At 41.3% G+C, this 19855-nt stretch overlaps 2 protein-coding genes across 4 annotated transcripts; both read left to right on the top strand.

Moving 5' to 3' along the window:
* The first annotated feature begins 413 nt into the window (after positions 1-413).
* On the top strand, positions 414-9275 carry adgrg3 (adhesion G protein-coupled receptor G3). Of its 3 annotated transcripts, none has more exons than XM_078248413.1 (12): positions 414-543; positions 849-903; positions 1372-1459; positions 2259-2387; positions 3524-3679; positions 3772-3826; positions 3916-4007; positions 4503-4621; positions 5443-5762; positions 6424-6520; positions 7197-7522; positions 7608-9275. In XM_078248413.1, the coding sequence occupies exons 1-12, from the start codon at positions 486-488 to the stop codon at positions 7721-7723; spliced, it is 1611 nt and encodes a 536-aa protein (XP_078104539.1). In that variant the 5' UTR covers positions 414-485; the 3' UTR covers positions 7724-9275. The 3 variants fall into 3 exon arrangements, with proteins under 3 accessions (XP_078104539.1, XP_078104626.1, XP_078104708.1); XM_078248500.1 differs by having other exon boundaries at positions 415-543; positions 5443-5723; XM_078248582.1 differs by lacking the exon at positions 849-903 and having other exon boundaries at positions 421-543.
* A 770-nt stretch (positions 9276-10045) lies between these two features.
* Positions 10046-18041, top strand: slc7a6os (solute carrier family 7 member 6 opposite strand). Its single transcript, XM_078247979.1, has 5 exons — positions 10046-10289; positions 10830-11156; positions 13038-13244; positions 14671-14803; positions 17135-18041. The coding sequence occupies exons 1-5, from the start codon at positions 10101-10103 to the stop codon at positions 17269-17271; spliced, it is 993 nt and encodes a 330-aa protein (XP_078104105.1). The 5' UTR covers positions 10046-10100; the 3' UTR covers positions 17272-18041.
* Positions 18042-19855: the final 1814 nt, after the last annotated feature.

The raw sequence follows: 19855 nt of genomic DNA, 5'->3' as shown, positions 1-19855 counted from the left end.
TTATTCAGATACTATATTTAAAAAGTTTAGCATTGTAATTTTCCTATGTCGTATGCAACTTCTGAGAACATTATGTGGTTGCAGTGTGAGGTCCACTTCCCCATCATCTTCTTCTTTTTTCTGTAATCTTGAAGATTTAGTCGCAGTAAAATAATATTTTTTTCTATGAACAACCAGAGTCACATTGTAAAAGGAGGAGATTTTAGACTTTCTTTTTAGTGATAATGCAGTTCTACTCATCTATGAATCAACAATGTGACAAAAAATGAAATTAACATCAGCATCTTAAAGGAGTTGAGTCATTAAAACACCCTTTAAACGGCATCAGACATGAAACATTTCTGGTCCCTATCAGCTCTCCACCCCCACTCAGCCACCACCATGTGACATAATGCAGATGTGAAACTCCCTGATCATTCATCAAGCAGAACACCACTGTGCACCGCTGTCACATCACATGTGTGTGTGAGCATCACTGAGACAAGATGTGGATTACTTTTTCTTTAGTCACACTTGCATGGTTTTCTACAGCCCAAGCTGCCGGTAAGTTTTTCACGTTTGTTGTGTATTTTATGGCTGTGTGCTTATGGAGTGAGTACCATTTTAACTATGAATATATTAAGGTCGTAGATTTTCATATAGAGGAAAACACAAAGTCACTCATGGTCCCCTGATACACAGCGTTAGGGACTCTTACCCAACCAGTTGTGCAACACTAAAGGTTTTTCTGAGTAAGTGGCGATCACAATCTGACAACATGTAACTTCTCTTATTGCATTGGCAGATCTATATCCATATATTGTACTATCTTTGACTCTTTCTCTTTCTTTCTCTGTCACCCCTGACAGGCAACTGTGAAAAAGTCCTCGATACATGTCTAGCGAGTGATGTCCCCTGGACCATGTAAATCATACTCATACATATGAAAGCTGATACTGTAGATCTTACTCTCCTCTTATTGAACAACAATACATCCTTCTCTTACACTAATGAATAAGTGTGGCTGCTCACGGCTGTCTAATGAATGCTGGGATATCTCTGACAGGATTGTGAGACCCCGAAACAAAATGGGCACATAAACAACAACAATTAATCAATTATCATAACTTACCATATTGTTGTTAGAGGAACCAGTGTGTCAGCCTTTCAGGAACTAAACCTGACTGGGCATTTCTCTACCACAGTGTTTTTCAAAATGGCTTCACCGGCCAATGTGGTATACAACCCATACATGACTGTGTAAAGTCATTTTAAATAATGTCAAAGGACAAAAGGCAACTTAGTTGTGTTGGTTGTTCACCTAAAAGCAATGCTCATTCAAGTTTATTTTAGTGTTTGGATTGCTGAAATATGTGAAATATGTGTTGGTAGGTGCTATGAGGACAGCATTGGAAGCTGTACGCTAGGGAGAAAACTGATCCCAAACTTCATTCATCAGAGGGTGAACTGGTCTGAAAAGGTGAGGATATTTTCTCCCAGCTCTTGTCTTATCAGGTTCTAAAAAGGTTCAACCAAACAATCAAGTTGTTGTATGAAATGTACTAATAAATCAGCAAAACAGGAGAAAAATAATATTAGTTGTCTACACCATACACAAACATGTGTAGTAGAGTTGAGGATGTTACACTGTATTGTCTTTCTCTGGAACATGTGTGCAAAATTCAACTGTTCCCCCAAACCATACACCCATATAGGTTTTTTATTCTAATGTCACCCACAGGAGCGTTTCATAAATCAGCCCCCCTAGTGGTGGCAGGAAATACGACCCGCAGGAGCGTTTCAAAACACGTTAACGTTGTGACATGTTCGCAGTTTGGATAGGTTTGGCACAAAAACTACTTGTTTATGTATAGGCACCAAAACTATTTGGTTAAGTTTAAAAAAAGATCATGGGCCAAGTTCAGCCCCGACAACACGGAGCAACACGTACTAAACGTAGTAAAAGTCGGTAAAAGTCCTATGTTTGTTTGATGGATTGTTACATGGATTTTGACGCTCTTATACTCGTCGTTTTACTTTATGCTTTGCCCTCGTCATAATCACCACAGCCACTAGAGAGCGCTCCCATTTTAAACGTAAATATGAGTCGTAATTGCTGGTTGAACAAACAGCGTATGTTGGCTTTTTTTTCAGAGGACAGTCTGTGCATCTGAGCAATTAAATCGGAGCAATTAAAATCATCAACAATAAGTTCATCTCCATAGATAAATCATTTCCATACTTTTTTGCATGTTTTGAGTATACTTTATGGTTTTTAGGTTGACGTGAGTCCCACTCCTGAACACAGCATTTACATCCCAGCCTCGGCTCTCCAGAGAAGCAGAGGCACTGTGCCTGACAAGGAGGCACTGGTGGTGGCCACTGTGATCAACAGCACTTTATTCCAGGTCAGTCACATTTGAGCCACAGACTATTAACTCCTCCTTAGTTGCCCTTATTAATGTGATCACAATGGACGTGTACATAAAGAGAAGTTAAGTTTGGGAAATCTGACACTAACATGGCTGCAATTCCAGAGGATGGATACAGAAGAAGGCCCTTTATTTTTGTGCACTGACACTGGCTTCTACTTTTAGTTAGCTCCGTCTGTATATTTATACAAGGTATGACTTTCCCCTCATGCTGATTTGCATTGATTTCCATGAACTCTGTACACTCACAGCTAGCCATTGTGTATGGAGGGAAAGGTTGATTGAGGAAGCTGATTCACCTCTAATTAAAAATACCCCAGTATTAAAGGAGCAGTAGGTAAGCCTTCTAAAACTACCTTTCTGTCATATCTGCTGAAACTGACCCCATGTTCCAGTAGAACTACATGAAGCAGGTCATTAAAAAACAAAATCCAGCTCCTCTGGCTCCACCTACAGCCTGGAGTGCGATTTGCAAAAATCCACCGCTCCCTGTTCAGACGCACCAATCAGGACCAGGGGGGGTGTCTAACTGCGTGTCAATCACTGCTCATGCACACACATTTCATAGCGTCCTCTCCTCCCCCTTCCCTGCGCACGAGCTGAAGATAGGTTTCCCCCCGCTCTATCGTGCACAGCTCTCCCTTGTGGGGGGAGGGGCTTAGGAGAACGTTTTGGGCTTTAGCGGAAAGGGGGGGAGGGACTGAGAAGTTGTCGAAGTTCAAATTTTTTGGCTAAGTCCTGAATCTTCACAATCCTACCTACGGCACCTTTAATGTCCTGTTTCTCCTTTGCCACCGGGTGGGACATTTGTCTTGGGCACTTAGGCCACGATGCAGCCATTAAAACTAACATATACAACATAATACAAATACAATACAACAAACAATAATATGACCATAATGGTGTGTAATACACAACATGGTGGGACGCAGTGCATATAGTTAACCATTTATAAAAAAAATATATATATATATTAGGAAATATCTGATAACAACTCTAAAAGAAAAGATCAATTAATAAATGATTGGTATCAACATCAAGCGCAACAACAACAGTGCAAAAACACAAATCTCCATCATCAACAATCTTCTGTCAATCATCTTTCATTGCAGCTGACTCCCACTCAGACAAAAGCGAGACTACGCATAACACCAGACCGGCCTGTTCGCAGTGTTTTGGGGGGGTTAGTCCTGGTAGTGAGAGCAGGGAACCTTCCTGTCAAAAACCTCTCCCAACCCATCAAATTAACCTTCAAACACAACAAACAGGTAAAATAACAAAACCAGCTGTGAAGGCATATATACAGTATGGATGAATCTGCTTTCATCATATCTTGAATACACTTTTGAACGTGTTTCAGGTGCGAGATGGGGCATGTGTGTTTTGGAAGGAGTCAACTCTTAATGATGGAACAGGTAGGCTACAAATGCCAGCCACAGTTGTTTTGCTCCCAAATTAAAATAGGAACTCAGATTCAAACGTCATATTCTGTGTTTTTTTTTAGGTAACTGGAGCACAGAGGGCTGTGATACCGATGACACCGGAGGGGAATTTATTTGCAGCTGCAACCACATGAGCTTCTTTGCTGTGCTTGTGGTAAAATGAACATTTGCTCTCCTCTGCAACATGCTATCTAATGTGCCAAATGATTTGCCTTTAAAGGTCCAGTGTGTAACGTGTTTAGTTGTTCATTATCAAAATCTGTGATCTGTGATGTCATAATCATACCACACAGATTTGTAGCTGAAAGATTAAAAGCTATCATTGTTTGAGGGTACAATTTTGTTACTGGGGGTAAAAAACTTGTCAGATATAGCACACATTTTAACTGAATTTCCAAAAAATGGGCAAAATTAGATGTGAAGTAATGCACACCACTTCAGCCACGCAAAAAAAGTTTTTCATTGTTGCGATATTTTGTCCTGTTTTGAAATTTCCAGCATTTCCACTCTTACAAAATGTAATTTAAAGAGGCATAGAGTGGTATCTAAGACACATCTGAATCAATATCTACAATAGATCTACTAAAGAGGCTTCCATCAGACTTCTGAACTTCAAATTGAATGTGTATTGTCTCTTGTTCTGTTCCAGAACCCTGTGTTAGAAGTGGGAGAAAGTGATGCTCTGAACCTGAGCTACATCACCTACATTGGCTCAGCGCTCTCCATCTTCTTCATAGTCATCAGCTTGATCCTCTATATATGTCTACAGTGAGTTTTAAAGTCTGACTTCAAATTAATATTCCCATAAGTCTAGAGTGAATTATATGAAAAGATTCCTGTAATGATAGTTTAACAGAGATGATGACATTATTACTTGCTGTCATGGAACTGAAGCATTATGTGTTGTGTTATGTATGTGTTATTATTGGATTATTTCACGTTTATCTCTACTCAATATGAGGTTCAGTTATCTCGTTAAAGATCTTGAAGCATTAACTGATGTAATCACGCTGCATGGATACTTTATCTGTTCCGGGGGGTGGGGGGAGAGGGTGTTCATGTTGCCGCAGCAGTACACAAACAAAACCACTCTAAACAAGATTAGTGCAAAGAAACAAATATCAAAATCACTTACGTAAGAATTCAAAGTATGTCCTTTAAATGCATACAATGTGCAAACTGCTGTAAGGTGTGCAAAATGGATGTAATTATGAGTTACAAGTTCAACAGATCTATTGCACTTTGCCAGAGATCCAGTGTTAATGTTAGAGTTAGTGTTAGTCCTGTCTGTCAGCATCCCACTCCACTAATGTCCATACTGCGACAGAGTGAGGATGAATTGAAAAGTGTGATGGCCAACGACAGGAATGATCTATTGTGCAGATCACCTGGGGAGTTTGAGTCTTGCCAGTTTCATTCTTATGGCTGCAAAGATGGGTGTTATAGGTCGCAGAGGTTTGTTATTAGACACTGTGGGTCAAACAAGCTCTGTAGTTGATCTGACTTCCTGTCAGAATGCAAGTTCATAACAGGAAAACACAGAATTATCTATATATACCATCAGTGGTAATATATTGTTTTCCTTTTAGACGTCGGCGTCCAGAGAAGGCTATCGGGGTGCATTTGCAACTATCAGGAGCGCTGCTCTGCCTCCATCTCACCTTCCTGCTGTGCAGCTTCTGGGTGTGGCATCTGAATGAGAATGAGGAGGGCTGGGTGTGCCAGGGTCTGGGTCTCTTTTTACACTGGTCCCTGATGGCCACCTTCAGCTGGGCGGCTCTGGAAGGCTTCCACCTCTACCTTCTCTTAGTCCGAGTCTTCAACATCTACGTCAGGAGATACCTGCTAAAGCTCAGCGTGGTGGGATGGGGTGAGTCGAGTCTGGTTGGGACGGTGTTTCTGTCAAAAGGTGTATTATAATAAATCTGCTCTCTTGAAATATGCTGCTTATAACTCCGAAAAATAGCCAAATTAAAATACCCTGTGCAGCTCAAATGGAGTTGGACCATTCATGACGAAACTATTATTCATTTTGAAATGTGAGAATATTTCTACACGGCTTATTTTTTCCTGCCCCCCATCAAGCATGTTTATCATGATGATTGTGAGTTGGATAGACATTAGTGCTGAATGCTGGTAATGGAGGGGTTAATGCACTGTAAAAAACAGCAATGCAATAAGAGGAAAAGAATAAGTCTGCAGCGGATGTAAACAATACAGGTTCCAAAACATTTGAAAACGGTATCCCAAGTGATTGATTATGATCTTAAACATTATTTTGGTCTTTCTCAAATAAAATATAACCTGAGAACGGAAATGTTCTTTTGTTCTACCTAAAAAGAGCCAAATTTTGTCTGATGTTACTATTTCTAAGTGACATAACATAGGGTAGGATTTTGGCGTTGGTATTCTTGAAATCCATTTTCAGGAGAGTTCACTGAATGAATGCCGATATTTCTTTTGGCTTTTGAGAAAACATTCGGGGCTGGAGCCCCAGAAGCCAGCCCCTCGCTCCGTCCCTGGTCAGGACTTGTTGAAGTAAATTCTGTATCTTTCTTGTCTTCATGCAGGTGTTCCAACACTGGTTGCAGCGGTTTGTGGGATTTCAGGTGTTTATGGCAAATACAGTCTGAGGGATGCCAACAACCAGACTTCAACAGCACAGATGTAAGAAACCAAGATTTATTGTTATGTTTTAAATATTCAACCACATAACAGTTTGGAATTCCAAGCAAATATTGTTCATAGTGTGATTTTAAGCGTGCGCTATTTTGTTTCTTGCCAAGAAGCAGATTATTTGTAATTCAAAGTTAACTTGATCTTAGTCTATATCCACGGCGTTCCACTTCCAGGATTGCTCCGGTGCCGCAGGAAATTCTGCCGGATGCATGTTGTTTCGCCAATGTCCATTTCCTTCCTCTTTCTCTGTGTTGGCGTTCTAACCTCTGGTGGATTTCTGAGGACTGTGGTTAACTGCTCCTCAGATCTCTGCAGGGTAAATCCAGACAGCTAGCTAGACTATCTGTCCAATCTGAGTTTTCTCTCGCACGACTAAAACAACTTTTGAACGTACACGTTCCACCAAAACAATCTCCTTCCAGAGGCTATTTTGCAGAGGCACCATGCCAAGCTTAGCGCCGCCCATCACGATTGTGATTGGTTTAAAGAAATGTCAATAAACCAGAGCACGTTTTTCACCCATCCTGGAATGCTGTGTGGACTAGCCAGACCCTCCTCCGCAGCGCTTTTGAGGATGGTCTGGCAAAGCAAGACTAACTTGATCTAAATAGAAAAACTAAATATTGGCTTTTAATTGTTTTTCTTTCTTTTTAATAACCTGCAGATGCTGGATGAGCAGCCAGTTCCCACAGAGGCTCCTAGTCAGCTACATCACTACCGTGGCTGTCCCATGTGTGCTGATGATACTGTGTAATTCCTGCATGCTGGGGCTGGTGGTGTTTAAGCTCTGGGGGCTACGGGCAGGTAGTGGAGGCACTGAAAGCAGTGGCTGGAAGAAGATAAACAGGGAGAAAGGGATGAAGTTATTGAAAGACTGTGCCACAGTGCTGGGCCTCAGCTGTGTGCTGGGCTTACCTTGGGGGTTAGCGAGCATCACCTACATCTCCCTCCCTGGGATCTACATATTCACTATACTAAACTCCCTGCAGGGTCAGCATGTGCACGATCCTCATATAAAGTACTCTGCTTTTAGGATTTACCAGAAGTATTCACAGCCTTTCTCTTTTCTTCGTAGGTGTGTTGATGTTCCTGTGGTCTGTGGCTTTGACCTGCAAGTCTCGATCTGACAATAACTCCTCAACCAGAGACCCTTCTTCTCAGAAAATAATGACTACCAGTTTCAACAACTGACGTCCACAACTACAACACATGTATTATCTATTTCCTTTATTAGGTGTTCCTTTGGAGTCCAGTTACGTGCAGTTAAATGATAACATTACTTAATCAGCTCATGTCTCATCATGTCTTGCAACACACATGCATCATGAACAGTAACTGCTTCTAATTATTTATTGTTGCTACAATTATGATCTGTATTGTTACAGTAATATCAGAAATGGACAAGCAGAGATTATGAAAAAAAATTCTCTAATTGTCTTTTCTGCAGTTAGTGTATGATCATAAAGACAACTTTGTTAAAGGTACACTGTGTAGGAATTTCTCCCATCTAGCGGTGAAATTGTATTTTGCATTCAAACTAATAGTGCTCTCTAGCGCCTCGCTTTTTCAAATGCGTGTTGCATCTACGGTAGTCAATATGTACCAAGAAGCTATGACAACATCGCTTTTTTGGTGACGAGGATTCCTTCTCCTGTGGCTCGGCATAAGTATGATCCTCCATCATGAACTAAAGTGCAGTGCAGGCTTTCAAATTTGCCGGGGCAGTGACAAGCGCCTCTCACTGATCTCCTTCTCCGTTTCAGCTGGTTTTAGTCACGTGACTCTGGCTCTGAATGAAAACGCGTTGTGGATTAGCTAGACAGGTAGACTAGTGCTTTATGTCCCTCTCAGTGATTAACGACATGGAAGCCTCCTTGGACTTGCCCGTCCAATGTAAATACAGATAAGAAATTCTTCGTTTACGAGGATAAGTCAGATCATTGGCAGAGGTCATTTTACACCAATGAGGACATATTTATGAATGAAGACATTGATTTTAGCTAATACAATACTTAAAACACTACACAGTGTACCTTTAAAGCAGTGCCTACACGTTAAACCCAGTGTTTTCTGGGGCTAATGGTTTTGCCCAATTTGCTTTTAAAAGTGATAGTTTGGGATTTTGAAGTGGGGATTGCATCAGGTGCTTATGGTACGTATGAGATGTGTGACTTTGGTGTTTTAAAGGGTTAGCTCGGATTCACCAATGTCACACAGGAACACAAACCAACAAACCAATCGAGGCAGCGGAACAGCAAGTCCCGTGTTCTGTGAGGTAAAATCACAGTTTATATGAAAAGGAGTCTGGTGGCTTTGAAGAGAGTATATGGGTTAAGGTGTCCATTCTCAGGAATTAATGTCCAATTAGAGTCCATTAATGACCTTATAATGGACACATTGAAGAGCATTATCCCGCTATACCATAGTCACTTGCCAGATATATTTTTTAAGACCACTAATTTATATTTGCATGCATTTAGCAATCAAAATAAGGTTTTTACAATAGGTCTGTTTTTTTGGTAACACCTGAGGGTTTGACTCATACCTAGAACATTCATTCCCATCCAGTAAGCCTGAAGTAGTAATTGGATGTGATGAAATGTGAACCAAAGTCAGTTCAGAGGGGCAGGGAAACTTACATCTGTCAGCTTGTGTGTTAGCGCCATCCTGTGGTGTTCAGAGAATGAGGCACTGAAGGACTACACAGTAAATAAAGATATTAAGATGTTTTTTCTCCATTTGATTTAGCGCATTTATTTTGAATGGTCAACAGTCAGTTTCATCTGAACTACTAGTCCTATATCACTTTTTAATGGTCACCCTGCAGCCAATCAGAATTGAGTATTCACCCAGACCGTGGTATAACTGGATATAACTAATTCAGTTCCACTTGAGAAAGGGCTGCATGACAGCAAAGAGTTGGAAATATTTGATAATAAAAGATTAATTTATCCTACTTATTGGGCTTATCGAAGGTGCCAGAAAGCTGTTTTAAACCCTGGGAAGGCTACAATTTTAAAAGCCTTTTGGAAGATTTTCTATAATTCTATTTCAAAATTGTATTTATTGATTCTTCATTTAAAGACACACCAATGAAGTAGAATTATCAATTATTAATATATTAATAATCCTTCAACTTTTGAATATCCTAATTTAATATAGCCATACATTAAGGCCTACTGTTATTGGTCACACTTTATTTTTGTGATGAAAAAATAATATTGGTTATAATTAACCTATATTATCAAGAGTAGTACTCTAGTATAAGTTTATTAAGGGAATATTTTAAGTAATTTAACTACACGGAATAATGTTTTGATGAAACCTATTTCATACAGTCATCAAACGAAAGACATTAAGAAAATCGAGAATATCAATGATTTAGTTATTCTAGTGGAAGAGCAATTAATTCGCGGACATATTTATTATTTATTATTATTGATCCTCTATAAATAGTCCATGGTCCTCCCTCTATAGCTTCGGGCCGGAAATAAAGGCGGAGCGTTCCCGTTTCCCTCCTCCCAGTCTGCCAGACAAACCAGACAAACTCAGCAGACAGAGGAACAACATGGATCCGAACACGACGATTCTGCGAGTCAAGAGGAAAAGGGGGACCGACCCAGCAGATGCGTTGTTGTTGGCGTGTAAACGTATCCGGCCGGAGACGTCCCAGGGCTCAGGCGAAACGGTACCGGAGCCGAATGAAGCCGAGGTGGAAAATTCTGTCTTCAAACTCGTGGCGACCGTAGCGACACAGGTGAGAGGCCCGCTACTACAGCCACAGTGCTGGCTAACGACTACGCAGCTGGCGGTGGAAACGGCATTTAACGTGTCGGTACAAACGTACCGATTTAGTAAATTTGACTGACTGATGGCAAGCTGAATTTAACTACCTAAAACGATGGTAGTGGTTAGAAAACAAACGCGCCTTCTGTGCTAGTTGTTGTTAGCATAACACTCCGTTTAGCCAACGTTGTTAGCCGACATTAGCCGTAACGTCACATCAGACCCAAATTGCATTAACGTTAGTGTGTACAATGGTTTGCTCATTTTGTTGATGTTGATCATAACGTCAGTTTAGCTGCTAAACATCGATGTAATGTTATTACACGTTAAGTTGACTTTTTTTCCCTGCCTTTTACTGAAATGGTCACATGCTGACCGGTGTTTGGGTGGTAAGATGTTAGTACCTGCTTAATTTCCTTCTACTTCTAGCTAGGTAGTAATGCTAAATGTCTTCGCCTTTCAATGTTCGAGCTCTGTAAATAAAACTCACTTTTTGTCATCTCATCACCAGGATGCTCCTGTTCAGACACAGGTGCGACAGGCTTTGGCTCGGCCTCGCATGGCCCACGCACTGCGCCCCTCTGCGGCCAGTTCCCAACGGATCATTGGGGACCTCCGGAGCACAAAGTGGAGCACCCGGAGGGAGGAACGCTACAGAATCCTCTCCAGCCACCGTACAGGGCTGTCCAGCCCAGCCGAGCAGCAAACCAACCAGACGGAAGCTTCTGATGGTGTGGAGGACACTGGGAAAGAGCAGGACAAATGTTTGGGTCTCGGTGCAATCCAGGTGGTTGATCTCCTGCATGAGGATGTAGAGGACCAGGACAAGTCTAGCAAGGTGAGTTGCGAATGATATAGTTTATCGCCTGCTTCACTTGTTTCACAAACACATCATGGATACATTCCTTTATTAATAAATAAAAAATAACAGTCAACGGTGTAAAACAAATTTAATATGGCCGAGAGAATAAAAAGCACTCTAAAGTGTGGTTAAATTTTTCTTTAAAATGCTCATATTATGGTCATCTTCAGGTTCATAATTGTATTTAGAGGTTGTACCAGAATAGGTTTATGTGGTTTCATTTTCAAAAGACACCATATTTGTTGTACTGCACATTGCTGCAGCTCCTCTTTTCACCCTGTGTGTTGAGCTCTCTGTTTTAGCTACAGAGTGAGACATCTCACTTCTGTTCCATCTTTGTTGGAGTCACTCAGTACCTAGGTAAGGACTACTAGCCAGTCAGAAGCAGAGTATGAGGGCGTGCCATGCTAGCAGCTAGGCGAGCATTATAACGTGTGTTCCAAAGTGACCACGTTTGTCTCTGAAGTAAAGGCTGGACTACAATAGAGCTGTTTGGAGCAGTTTGTGAACAGTGTTTTCTGTTGGAGATGGTAAGTCCCTTTGGGGTGGACTTTGGGCTTTTTCACTTTGTAAACCTATAACGTGCAGAAAAAATAAGGGGAAAAAGGCCAAAAAGCATAATATGAGCACTTTTAATTGATGAGTCAATTAAAAGTGCTCATGTTATGCATTATATGCATAAGCATTATTTGCTTGTGTACCACCAGTGTGGTTGACGGTATTATACCTATCAACCTGGTGAACAAGCCTTACATAAATATGCAGAAATTTGACAACTTGCCCACAGTTATCCCCCGGTCCCATCTTCAGCCGTAGCCAGTATGTTTTCCCAAGCCATAAGGAACATTGCTATGAAGAAAGTAAAACGAAAGCTTACTGTATCTTAACAGTTTTGCTTTCTCAGTCACGTGTCTTTAAATTTGGCAGCTTTGTGCAGACTGTAAGGCTAAAATAACCTTCTCCCCTCCTTCTGTACCAGTAGAACCTGCGAAGTAATTTCTTCTTTTCGTTCACAGAAATTAAAACAGAAGAGCAGTATTGAGACGAGTATTTGTATTGATAAAATTCTAACAATATAATTTCCATCCTGACAAAATAAAATGTCCTAATTTGTAAAGAAAAGGGGGGGGGGTTATTGATAGCAGTGCTCAGAAGCAACATGGTTTTTGGAATAGTACAGTGAATCTGTATTGGTACAGGTATCAGGAAATCTTCCTACTGGTTATTAAGAGATTCCTCGAGAACACTCAAGCACTTATAATATGCTGAAGATGGTGCAGCAGCTTTCTTCAAGCTGTCCACAACACTGCATTTATGACATGTCCTTTTAGGTTGCTGGCGGTACTCCCATCTCCCACACACACAAACGCACGCGCAAATGCATTGAGTGTTACCAAAGGGTTAACAGTAAATATTTGATGGCATGTTAAAGCTTTAGTGCGTAACTTTTTGATATTAATAAACGTCTGTTACATTCAAACCATTGCCAAATGAGTTGCTACAAAGCTAATCAGCTCCACACAGCTCTCTCTGGATTTCTCAGTATGACTATGTTCAGAAAATTGTATCAGGGGCTTGTATCATGTGGATGCGCTGACAGTGTTGTCATTACTTAGAATTCCTCATGGGGGTGACAGAAACTACGCACTATAGCGACTTTAAGTGAAATACTGTTTGAATACAACAAATAGATCTGTGTGCTTGTGACATAAGGTACACATTTGTTTTCAGTTGTGTGCTCCTTATTGTGTAGTGTGTTAACTGTCTTTTGTTAATGTGTTGGAGGTTATAGTTGAAGGCTATAGTCGACATTGCTAAGGCTGCTGTTTGTTCTCTCGCTCTGTTTTTTTTGTAAAGACGCTGTCCTCAGACCCAGAAGTGATCCTGTGTAACAGCACCAAGATGCTGCGGGAGCGCCTGAGCATCACCGGAGAGAGACTGGGGGAGGAGCATCGGGAGCAGGACGACGACTACGTCTACGATCTCTACTACCAGGAAATGGTCGCACCGGGCTGGATCCAGGACATCCTGTCTGTCAGGGCCTACACCGATGAGGGAGAACTGGTGTGTGTGGATGGATGGACGGACAGATGAATGAATGCTGAACTCTGAGTGAGTGAATGAAGACGTGGGCGCAGTAGAGAGTAGACATTTCCTTAATGTTCTAACTGCCTGTGGAATAGTTATGTGGATGAATCGTCGTGGGTCAGCTGACATGCTGCTGATCTTGGCCTACCTGTACATGCTGCCCCTGCTGTCTAGCTTCTAGCTTTCTTAAAGTGGCCATATTATTCCCATTTTCAGGTTCATAATTGTATTTTGAGGTTGTACCAGAATAGGTTTACATGGTTTAATTTTCAAAAAACACCATTTTTGTTTTACTGCACATTGCTGCAGCTCCTCCTTTCACACGCCATCAGATTTCTGTTTTAGTTAGAGTGAGACCTCTTAACTTCGGTAACATCTCTGTCAGTCGCACATGCTCAGTAGCTAGATAAGGATTGCTTGAGCTAGCTCCAACTTCGGCCTGTACAAGGCAGGATTAGCCGGGAGACTTCTTCTAAACGAGGGCGCACTTCCAACTTTGCGTAGAATACCTGCAGAACAGGGACATGTCAGTAGTTCTATACAATTTATTTAGTAGATTAGGGTGAATTTGTGTGTGTTGTAGCAGTGTTTTGCCATTGGTAACGAGCTAGCATGCTAACCGTTAGCCCCCTCGTTTTGGCTAGTGACGTAGAAAGCCGTGCAGATTTTGACCAGCTGACCCGGAGACTGAAGGCAGGACACATTCAGAAACCGTATCTCACTCAAAACAGCATGGATGGTTTTTCAAAGTTTGTATGCGTGTGGAAGCACCAGAGACACAAAAACTCCCCAAACCCCAGAAAAAGTGGCTTTTTTTTTTTCTCATAATATGGGCACTTTAACTCAAAGCAGTGGCCCGGGATCAAACGCTGCTCGAGGCCAGTCAGCCACATGTTGTAGTGAGGCAGATAATAACTCCTTTTTATAGCAGTTTTCAAAACCAAGTTACAAAGTGCTGTACAGCAAAAACAAGATCCATAATTAAAATCTAATGAAACGGATAACATTCAACAATACAACAATAATGGCAATAAATAGGACAAATGCAGATGAGACCACCACATGGAAAAATGGTCTAAAGAAATTTGCATTCACGTGTTTTTTTTTGTTTTGCCCAAAAACATCCACAACAAGGAACTTCAAAAACATTTATAACATTATCTAACATTTTAAAGTACTCTGTACAAAGTGATTGTCTAAAAGTGTTAATTCAAGTTTATGGCTTAAACCATGAAGCTTATTATTTATATATATATATATATATATATATATATATATATATATATATATATATATATATATATATATATATATATATAATATTTATTTTTAAATTACAATTTCTTTATGATGAATCAAGAGCATGGAGGCTTTCAGATAAACGGCCTGTTGTGTTTCCCAGGTGCCTGACGTCGTGGTTCATGAAGAGGAGGTGTATGAAGACGAGGACGATGAAAACGAGGAAGGCAACTGGAGGAACGACTACCCGGACGAGGGGAGCGATGCAGACAGCGACCGAGAGGAGCGCTACGGTGGTACGTATTCATGAAGTCTGTGTAGGTTTGTACGTGGGCTCTTTGTCAACCCAATCTTACCAAAGCCCTCATTTCCATTTTCAACAAAAGTGTATGGAGAGAACGGTGTTTGTTCATGTCTTGAATGAGCTCGACATTTCTTATTTTTTCTGTGGTTACATTGACGAAAGGGGATCTTAAAGTGCTCATAATATGCTCATCTTCAGGTTCATAATTGTATTTAGAGGTTGTACCAGAATAGGTTTATATGGTTTAATAAAAAAAAAAAAAACATTTTTGTTGTACTGCACATTGCTGCAGCTCCTCTTTTCACCCTGTGTGTTGAGCTCTCTGTTTTAGCTACAGAGTGAGGCATCTTACTTCTGTTCCATCTTTGTTGGGAGTCGCACATGCTCAGTACCTAGGTAAGGACTACTAGCCAGTCAGAAGCAGAGTATGAGGGCGTGCCCTGACAGTACCTAGGTAAGGACTACTAGCCAGTCAGAAGCAGAGTATGAGGGCGTGCCCTGACAGTACCTAGGTAAGGACTACTAGCCAGTCAGAAGCAGAGTATGAGGGCGTGCCCTGACAGTACCTAGGTAAGGACTACTAGCCAGTCAGAAGCAGAGTATGAGGTCGTGCCCTGACAGTAGCTAGGTAAGGACTACTAGCCAGTCAGAAGCAGAGTATGAGGGCGTGTCCTGACAGTACCTAGGTAAGGACTACTAGCCAGTCAGAAGCAGAGTATGGGGGTGTGCCATGCTAGCAGCTAGGCGAGCATTATAGCGTGTGTTCCAAAGTGACCACGTTTGTCTCTGAAGTAAAGGCTGGACTACAACAGAGCTGTTTGGAGCAGTTTGTGAACAGTGTTTTCTGTTGGACTGGACTTTGGGTTTTTTCACTGCTACTACTTACCCACTGCTAGTACCAGCTCTGTTCGGCTCGGCCGCGTTGCCCCATCCTCCTTTTCCCGTTGCAGATTTAGTACCGCCTCATGTGTGAGGCGAGTGTGGCTGGTCGTCATAGCGACGCCGCAGGAAACTGCCGTGACCTAACGCGACACACACAGAATGTCGAAGGTGTGTTGTTGCCAAGAATAGTTTCAAAAGAAGCTGGAGGCAGCAAAAAAAACACAGCTGGCTAAACTATTTAAAAATGGCGAGTTTGTTCAGGACACCCCCGTCTGTCGCTAGCAATGATGACGCAGTGATTAGTGACGGTTCTCTCCGACACCTTTTGGTATCGCCTCAGCTCACTTGGAACTTTGACGGAGGTGGTACTAAATGAAGTACCTGTTGGCAGGTACCAAGAACTTTTTATTAGAATGGAAAACTAAAAAAGTCCAATGTCCAGGATTGTCATGAGTTGGTATTGTGTAGTGTGGTTAAAAAGAGAGCAATGATACCCTTTATAATAGGGTTCTGGTGTATATATTGTGTTTTTAGTTCTAAAATCAGTGTTGTAGTCTAACAGCCAAGTGGGTTTCCTTCTAGGGCACACGGTGTAGTAACGGGAATATTTCCCAGCCATGTTTACCCAGCTATCTGTTATTAAGTGTTGATTAGGAAATGATTGTGTAAACTTGCGCATGTTAAATTTGGAACCCATGATCAGATTTGAAACCAAATCCTCCAAACTGACTCGTGACCGTGATTGGCAGAAACACGGTCACCGGCCCAAACAGGCCAGCAGCTGGCCAAACATGTGCAGCGTACTTTTTACTCACCCCAGGCAATTGGGCCGTTGCTTAGGTCAAGTCCTGTGCAATCTGAAGTCTTAAGATCCAGTCATTTTTCAAACATCCCCTCTGTAGGCTATACGCTCCATGTTGCACACACATTACCATCTATGGTATGTCCCATGGATGTCCTACATCAAACGTCCCTACCTATAAACGCTGCTGGCTGCTGCCCACATTTGTTTTGATGGAAGAACATGCAGCAGTTGGCATTGATGTCCATGTTGCGAAGATATTGTAGGCTTGAAAATTGGTGCTTTCACAAAATATTCACACAATGAGATTTGTGATAAATATTCATCAGTAATGTGGATATAATGACTAAGATGGTAAAGGCCAAGTTCAGAAAATGACATCACTTTACTGTAATGCAGCCTGTAAAACCAGGTAAAGACAACACTTATGTCATATAGTCTTATATTTTGGATATCGTGATATCTAGTATCATATCACGATAGTGATAGGCGATAGCCCAGCCCTTAGTGTAACTCACCTGTGAGGTTTATTAAGTCTGCCTGACCGTCAAAGACTAGGAATCGGTCCCAGCTGGTAGAAACCATCTTTGTGTATGTGTGGTGTGATTGACTGGCCTCTGTCTCCTGTCACGTCTGCAGGTTACTGGGAGGAGGAGCACTCGTACAGCCAGAGGAGCTGGGGCCGCTACCAGAGGGAAGTGCTGCACGAGCTTGAATCCCGCGGTGAAGATGACAATGAGGATGATGATGATGGAGACAAATATCATTCCGATTGATCTATCCCTTACACTGCCCCCCCATGCCTGTCAGTGGATCTTCCCAATGCACTAAACACAAATGATCACCATACTCCATATTCCTCTGTGTAGGCGAGAGTGGAGGGGAAACAACAGCTGCAATGGCTAATAATAACCACAAATGTATGTTTGAGGTAAATGAACTTCAAGAAATCCCATCTTAAAGTGTAGCAATTTTATGTGTTATGAAATTTGACCAAAGACAAAAATGTACTGAGAGCATCCTGTTCTTAACACCCCCGTTGTTACCATACATCGCTAAACCTCTTTTAGAGTGAAATCATCCTCCGCTCTCCTACACAGATGGTGAAGGAGTAGGTGTCATTCCAGAAGGATCCAGTGTCTTTTTTTTTTTTTTTTTTTTTAAACTGTGGTGGAGTGAATTTGTGTGTGGGTGTTTGTCCCATGTGTGTGGGTGTTTGTGTGTGTGTGTGTGTTAATGTTGCACACTAGTGTGATATGCCTTGTATGCTCTGTGCTGTTAACACTTCTGTTATAAAGACGTCTTGGGCCGTGTGTGGTTGCAATTTAGGGTGCGTTTTGTGTGTGTGTAGGTATATTTGTGTGCGTGTTAGGTTTTTGCATAATGTGAAAGCGTGACGCAAGTTGTGTTGTGGGTGTGTGAGTTTGGTTCAGAAATCCCCCTTCGAAGTTAAGATTCTGTTGGATGCTTGTTGAATTAAAGTTTTTGTAAATATGTAGATGTGTATAAAAAAAGGCTTTCAAAATAAACTTTAAACCTCTCCGTGTCAATTTGTCCTGTAGGGTAAATACAAACCGTTTAGTTTAGGAAGATCTAGTCACAAGAGCAATTTGGAGATTGAACATAAAATCTCACAATCCAAAGAGAATAAATATGCAGCCCAGTAATCTGCAATTTAAGAGGTTCAAATAAGGTTTTCTCAGCATGTTCATCTGGAGATGTGGATCTGGGACCTGTTTCAGGAAGGAGGTGTGACAAACTCTGAGTCCAACCCTGAACTCAGTTGATTTCCCCTGAGGTGGGGGAAACTGAGTTTTCGGTTCCAGAACAGCTGATTTCAGTTGGTTCAACCAACTCAGAGTATGTTCACTCAAGAGTTCAGCACATGAACTACCGCAAAAAGTTCTTATTGAAGAAAACCTGCTTCTGACCAGGTTAGGTTCACAGACTCTGTTACCATAGTAACTGACTCTGAGGTTAAGTTACCTCTCTTTCTGAAGCGGGCTCGAGTTACCTAACCTGACTCCAGGTGGATCGCTTCACATTTACTCAGCATATCCATCTGGGAACTTTCCGTTGGAGAACTTTTGGGAAGGGGTGAAAATACTGGTTAGATAAACCATCCGTCTATCACCACCTCTGTTGGTGATAGACGGGCCAAATCATTTTGATGATGAAGTCCTGTGACAGCAAGTTGTGAAAGCTTTGGATGTCAAAGGTCTGTAGAAAATCCTCCTCAACCGGCCCTAAATTCTTTAGAAAAAAGCTCAGCTGGGCTAACCTAGCAAAAGGAGCAGAATGAGCTAAACATCCACAACATCACAGAAAACAAACTGTCTCTCATTTTATGTTTCATTTAACAAACTGCAATGATTTGGGATTTAACAACTGTGGTTGAATAACCAAACATCAAAGCTTCACTTCCCTTAATATTCAATACTTAATATATAATACTCCTAAGTACACATGATTTCAAAAAGGTTTGGACTAAGGGACCAATGCAAACGTAGGATTTAATTAATGGCACAAGATGAAAGAGCTAAATTGACGCCAAGACGTAGTGCCATTTAAAATGAATGTGATTTTAGTTTCAGTTAAAGTGAAAGTGATTTGGTCCTGTGCATACTTACCTTGTCATACATACCAAGTGACGTATAGCTTTTAGTTATTCTATAGCAAATTGTATCTAGATCAGCTAGTCCATTTTTGAAATGTATTTCATTCATGGATTTAAAACTGATTGATATAAACTCAAACATGGTTGTACTTTAATTGGGAGAAAAAAACAGTGTCAAAGCCTGATAGTGTCAGCTGACAACTTATTGCTAAGTGAGTGTTTCTCCATGAATAACTTTCCAAACGTCTGCGATAGGATTTCTCCAATTTGAGCCATTCCTCGCAGGGATAGATACTTTAGAAATAATTGGTTTGTTTAAACGTAGGTGACTAAAAGACAGAACTCTAAAATAGATACCTAAATGAATTGCTATTTTGACTAAGTCTAACATCTATTGATGTCTCGGGTACAGCACATTGAACACTAAAGAAATGTACTTCGTGCCACAGAACCCAGTGAACATAAAGAACAGGAAGGCTACAAAGCCGGACAGAGTGGATTCAGCAGCAGACAACTAACCCACCTCAGCCGCCAAATGGAAAAGGCCCAATGTTTTATTTCAACAGTTAAAATGCAAAAACACACCTACCAGACATCAGACAATGACACCAAATGTACATAAAGGCAATGGCATTCGGATGACGACTCAGTCTTCACATAGCAGCAGACGAAAAACCCATTATCTTCCCTTTTTTCCATTCACTAAGCTTACATGATGGACAATTTATGATTTGTCTTTTCAT

This window comes from Sander vitreus, chromosome 1, assembly GCF_031162955.1.
Source record: "Sander vitreus isolate 19-12246 chromosome 1, sanVit1, whole genome shotgun sequence".
In the NCBI taxonomy this organism is placed as follows: Eukaryota; Metazoa; Chordata; class Actinopteri; order Perciformes; family Percidae; genus Sander; species Sander vitreus.
Note: the sequence above shows the minus strand (reverse complement) of the source record. Positions and strands in the feature narration are given on the sequence as shown.

Excerpts from the sequence above, each read along its gene's own strand:
- slc7a6os (XM_078247979.1), top strand. The coding sequence starts at position 10,101 with ATGGATCCGAACACGACGATTCTGCGAGTCAAGAGGAAAAGGGGGACC. Across the intron at positions 11,157-13,037 it reads ACCAGGACAAGTCTAGCAAG|ACGCTGTCCTCAGACCCAGA; the intron begins GTGAGTTGCGAA and ends TTTTTTGTAAAG. Across the intron at positions 13,245-14,670 it reads ACACCGATGAGGGAGAACTG|GTGCCTGACGTCGTGGTTCA; the intron begins GTGTGTGTGGAT and ends TGTGTTTCCCAG.
- adgrg3 (XM_078248413.1), top strand. The coding sequence starts at position 486 with ATGTGGATTACTTTTTCTTTAGTCACACTTGCATGGTTTTCTACAGCC. Across the intron at positions 904-1,371 it reads AGTGATGTCCCCTGGACCAT|GTGCTATGAGGACAGCATTG; the intron begins GTAAATCATACT and ends ATGTGTTGGTAG. Across the intron at positions 2,388-3,523 it reads TCAACAGCACTTTATTCCAG|CTGACTCCCACTCAGACAAA; the intron begins GTCAGTCACATT and ends CTTTCATTGCAG.